Genomic DNA, 6000 nt, shown 5'->3' on the forward strand with positions numbered 1-6000 from the left:
AAAATAACTGAGTTGAAGTCATAAAGGAAGAAAATTAGTGAGAAATTTCAGTACCTCTCTCTCAATAATAGATGAAGCAACTAGAGAAAAGTAAATTAGAAACAGAGAACTGAACACAATAGGACCATTTTATCTAACAGACATATTTAGAACATCCCATGAGAAGAAAGTTATCAAGCAAGGAACATAACTTTACAACTTAGGAAGCTAGAAAAAGACCAAACTGTAGCCAAAGTCAGCCGAGGGAAAGAACTAATAAGGATTAGTGAGAAGAAAAATAGAGAATTGAAAAAGTTTTGAGACAATCAATAAAACTAAAAGTAGGTTCTTTGAAAAGTTCAAGAAAACTGACAAAATTTTAAGCAGGATAAACTAAGTCTTTAATGAGACCTAAACCAAGAATAGGGACATTTCTACCAATTTTATAGAGATAAAATAATTTCAAGAGGATGCCACAAAAAGTATCGTGTGGCCACAAATTAGATACCAGCTAAAATGAACAAATTACTAGCAGTACGAAATCAACTACGTCACCTAAAACAGAAGGATTGAAAAATTCTATAATCAGTAAGTAGTTTGAGTCAGTCATCAAACCTCATGACATAGACCACAAGATTGACATACTATATGAAAACTATAAAGTTTAATGTGCTACATTACCAAAAATTAAGGAAAATTCCCACGTGATTATTTTAATCAATCATAAAATGTTCCTGGCAGCACCAAACATTCTTTTATGATATCATTCAGCAAATTAGAAATGGGAGGAGTCTACCTCAATATTAAAGCCACATATATGAAGACCACCATTAAAGTCATTCAATGGTAGGGATGGAACTGTTGTCTTCTAATATTAGAAATAAAACCATCTGTTGTCATGATCTTCCAAAGGCTTACTTATTTATTATTACTTATGTGGACATGACTCTGAAAGCTTTATGTTTACCACATGCATATCAGAGACTGTGAGGGGCAGAAGAGGACATCAGATCTGCTGGAACTGGAGTTCCAGGCAGCTATAAGCTGCCTTATATAGATGCCTGGAGCCAAGTTCGGGTCCTCTGCAAGAGCAATAAGCTCTCTTATCTGCTGTGATATGTCTCCAGCCTTTGTTTCCTTCACCGTTGTTTAAAAGAGCAATGGAAATTCCCACCAGAGTCATTACCCAGTAAAAAGGGCAATGCCTAGCTAGATTGGAAAGAAGGGCTTACTAAAATTATTCCTGTTTACACATCATGTGAATTCAGATATGGGAAACTGAAGAGTTCATGAGACTGTTAGAGCTAATAAGTGAATTAAGCTAAGTAGCAAGCTATAAATCAGCACACTGAAATCAGCAGCATGTTGTGATTCACAATGGGAATCTGCAAGAGAAAATTATATTACAATAGCACCAAAAAGAATAAAATACTTAGGAATTAGCTAAGGAGATAAACGTTGCTTAAAGACATTAAAGAAGTCAAAGATAAATGTGAAAGTGTGCATGTTCTTGGGTAAGGAGATGATGCTGTGAAAAAGTACATCCTAAAGATCCAGTGCATCTTCCATCAGACCCAGTGATGTGTAGAAAAAAAATGTGAAAATGTTGTACATTTATCCAATGTAGTTTGATCATTTTCATCTGTTATTGTGTCCCTCTAACTCCTTGGTGCTGCCCATCTCTCCTCCCTCCTGACATCATGTCTTCCCTGGTTTTTTTTTAGTATTGATAATTTTCTGACTCCAGTTAGTGCTTGCCATAGAGACAGAGGTGTGGAGCTGTTCACTGAACTACAGGAAACCTACTTGCAGCCCTATCCCCAATAGAGAGTGAGCCTCTCTTCCTCCTTCAGCAGCCATCAACTGTCAGTAGCTCTTCCACCAATGGTGGTCATTTGGAGGCCCCTTCCCTATTCCTGTTAGAGTTTTTGCTAGCTTTACCTTGTGCAGGAACTGTGTAGGTACTCATAGTTGCTATGAGTTGATTGATATATGTAACAGCCATGTCATTTCCATAAGTCAGCATTTCCCATCTCTCTTCCTTATCTTCCAGATTTTAGATTCTTTCTTCCACCCTTCTGTGATGGTTCCAGATCCTTGCATGGTGATAAGTAAATACAGGTGGTTCATCCACAACTGAACACTCACGGTTACATTTACTTAGTACTTTGACCAATTGCTACTTATTAAAAAAAAAACAAAAACTCCTCTGACCAAAGGAGAGAAACTCAATTCTATAAACAACAATCTATAAACAATATGTAGAAAGCAATTTGACAACAAAGGACTCCAATTCAGGTTTAAGATCTCTTGTATCATTAGCTTTTTGACCAGGTTTACAGTACAACACAAAAAATACCTTTTGTGTAACAGGCCACCTATTTAAACAGAAAGCAGTTGGTTAGCCCCTTAACCATTGTGCCACTATTGCGATATTGGGTAAATCTTGACAATTAAGTCTGTATCATCGCATACGGCATTCTTTGCTGGTCACCGTTGCTGTCTTTTCTTTCACTGCCTAACACCTTCTGTCACTATGTAAGGCGGCCAACAGGGAGAACATTTTCCGGTTAGTGGAAATTTAACTTTTCCTTTCCTCTTCTATGTAGTTTACCAACATGAAACATTGTTAAAAAGAATTCTGTTTGTAATTTTTCAAGCCAGCTACTTCTAGGTGATGGAAAACAGCATGGTTATTATTGATTTCATAGGAATGGACCATTTGCCACAGCTGATTGTTTTTCAAGTGAAATCTCATTTGAATCTCAATGCTTGTGAATGCCATACCATGATTAAGAATATTTAATAGAAATATTTCATGTTGGAAACAATGCAAGTCTATGTTCAGGACAAATGCAAGTGCTCTCATAGTAAGGGCTTGCTTAAGTCTAATATTTGCTTCATATCACTACTGGTTGAGAGATGTTTGAACACACCTGATTTTGTGACGTTTTGAGACAGAAAAGATCCACTTCAAGATGGTTTCTCAGATTGCCTGGGAATTTTGGAGTCTGTAGTTAATTATTCAGTTTCTACTAAGACTGAGAAACAGGCTAGAACTTATTTTTAAAAGAAGAATAGTTATCTTTAATGGATGACAAAACTCTTTCAAGGGTCTATATATGATAAGCTTCACCAAGAGAAGTCTGACAGGGAATCGAATCTTTTTTTTCATTAATTTATTCATTTGTTCATTTTATATCCCAATTGCAACCCTACTTTCTCCTCTCCTCCCATTTCCACCCTTCCACCCACTTCCCACCCCCTTCCCCCAACCTCTGACCCCTGATCATCAGGTGCAGACTGGCACACCAAGTCACATCAGGACAAAATGCCTCCTCTTTCACTGAGGCAAGATAAGGCAGCCTTGCTAGGGTACAGAGATACAGAAAGAGGCAACAGGTTCACATAAGGCACAGCTTTGCCCCAACTCCAATTGTTAGGGGACCCATTTGATGACCAAATAGCCTATCAGTTTCATATGTATAGGGGGCATAAGACCAGTCCATGCGTGTTCTTTGACTGGTGTTTCAGTCTCTATGAGTCCCCACAGGCCCAGGTTAGCTGGCTATGTAGGTCTCCTTGTGGTGTCCTTGACCTCTCCAGTTCCCCCAATCCTTCCTCTAACTCTTCCCCTGAAATTTGTGGACAAATGGACGGGACTAGAGATGGTCATACTGAGTGAGTTAACCCAGAAGCAGAAAGCCTCACATGGTATATACTCACATATAATTGGGCACTAGCCCAAAAGGCATGTCCCATGAGAGTCTTCACTTACCAGGAGATTGGGACAGATGTGAGGACATCTTACTGAGACTCTAGACTGGAACCTAACCCAACTATTATTTGAGAGATCTCATCCAGCAGATAATAGAAAAAGATGCAGAGATCCACAGCCAAACATTAAAACTCTGACAAGAACTCTTGATAGCACTTCTATCTTCCATAGACACTTCAAGCTGTAGAGTATCTGCTAGGTCTCACAGGGTAAGTGGCGAGGAAGCGGGCACGGTTGTCAAGACCTGGTATAGAGCTTTCCTTGTTGTGGGCTTTTGTTTTTGTAACTTCTGAGGTTCCTTGGAAAAATAGAAAAGACCAGGATGCTCAAGTGAAGTCTATGCCATCTGAAAAGACATTGTGAAAACTGTGATGATCAATGCCACTAGGGTAAAGATGTAGCAATTTACTTTTCCTCTTAGAAGAAGTTTTTGCTATTTTTTTTTTTTTTTTTTTTTTTTTTGGTTTTTCGAGACAGGGTCTCTCTGTGTTAGCCTGGGCTGTCCTGGACTTGCTTTGTAGACCAAGCTGGCCTCGAACTCACAGTGATCCGCCTGCCTCTGCCTCCCATACTGGGAAATTTTTGCTATTTTTTAATGCCTGATTCTCCTGGACATTTCACTGTAGTAGCAAGCTCTTACAACCTTGCAGAATTTACACCCTTGCTCTTGTACACATGAACCTGCCAATGTAAATATCTAATGTTTACTTAGCAATTATTTTGTACCAGCACTGCATTTACATTCATTATCTCATTTAATTCTCTCAGCTCCTCTGAGGGAAGCACTGCATTTTCATTTTTCAATATACAAAACCCAAGTATCAATAAAATTTTGATTTGGCCCAAAGCTTTAAAGCAAGAAACTGTTTTGGTATGGTTGGAACCAAGGAAATTGAGGCACCAGAAACTCAAATATCTGTCTTGTCTAAAGTGAGATAAAACTTTCATTTATCCCCACTATACTACTCACTGTTTGTAATCATATAATATATTAGAACTTTAAATAATATGATGGATTAACATGGCACATTTTGGAAGGAAGGGAAAGACAACCAAAGAGCCTATGAACATAGATTATTATATAAAGTAGCAAGTTAGTTCTTGATGGGCAAAATAAATCCATTCCTGGCCCTATGTGTTGGAAACTATTTTTTATGCTTTGCTATCTGATGCAGAGAAATAAATTCAGAAGATCAATTGTGCACACTACCAGGGCATGTGAAATTTGTTCCAATAATAAAGCAACATACCTAGCTTAACCCACCACATAGTGTTCAGTATTCCATTGTCATTTTTTTTTTAGATCAATTAGTCTTTATTACATAAACAGGTTGGCTTGAGGGAGAGTACTGAAGACATCACCACTGTTTTATCTTTTAGTTCTTGATCCTTATGTTAGTCTTTGCAGTTTTCCTTGTGGTTTGTTATTTTGGCAAGCTGTAGTTACACTGTTTTAGGTTTGGTTTTCCCTCTAAGCACACATTCTATAGGACAAGTAACAAATGCAGTGCTTCTGCCAGATGCTTACTGTTTCTCTTATGTACTCTGAAACAGGATAAATAAGACACAGAGTGACCCATTGGGTACATACACACTGACTCCCAAGCTGACAAAGTTCCATGCACCTTCTGTCCTTCACCTCTGCTCTGAAGGGTAGTTGGAAGTGATGTGCTTGGCCTCTAGGATCTCCAGTTAGTCAGGCAGGATTGCTAGTCTTTTCCCAGTGCATATCCACTCTGGTAAATCTACTCCGGTAAATAGCTAAAACCGAGGTTCTTTTGGGAGAGGTTAGAACAAAGAGATAGGGTGAAGTTTTGCCAATATGTCAGTATCCCTTCTCAAGAACCTCAGCTGCCCTGTTCATTTTGCTTTTAATGAGATTATCCATCTGTGAATTGGCTGAAAACTGGAAATTTGTTGGCCAGTCATGACTCTGTACAGTTGAGTCAAGTCAGAAGTCTGCTTCTGAGACCCAGAGATATTTTGTTTTCTAAAAATGGAAGATTTTAGTATCCTGTCCATCTACTTCAATTACTGAGATATCATCATCAAGAAAGCAATATGAATCGGTGACTACTGCCTGCTTTGATTCTACAGTTTGGTGACAGCAACTAGTTCTGCTTTGACTTTGTTAAGGAAGTGACATCACTTGGTTTTTTCTACTCTTAGATGCCATCAACTCCAACGCAGATTCAAGGAACCCTGGTCAGTGGTTGCCATTTCCATAAACCATCCTAGCATGT

General features: G+C 38.5%; 1 protein-coding gene across 1 annotated transcript in view; it reads right to left on the reverse strand.

Annotated features, from left to right (window-relative positions):
• Positions 1-3834, reverse strand: part of LOC311603476 (uncharacterized protein) — a 44430-nt gene extending 40596 nt beyond the window's left edge. The window contains exons 1-3 of the mRNA XM_084792423.1: positions 3758-3834; positions 2916-2974; positions 1921-2075 (exon numbers count right to left, since the gene is read on the reverse strand). Of these exons, the coding sequence (XP_084648549.1) occupies positions 1921-2005 (85 nt within the window). The 5' untranslated portion in view covers positions 2006-2075; positions 2916-2974; positions 3758-3834. The remainder of the gene's footprint in view (positions 1-1920; positions 2076-2915; positions 2975-3757) is intronic.
• Positions 3835-6000: the final 2166 nt, after the last annotated feature.

Source organism: Acomys minous (assembly GCF_964271855.1).
Source record: "Acomys minous genome assembly, chromosome: 8".
Lineage (NCBI taxonomy): Eukaryota > Metazoa > Chordata > Mammalia > Rodentia > Muridae > Acomys > Acomys minous.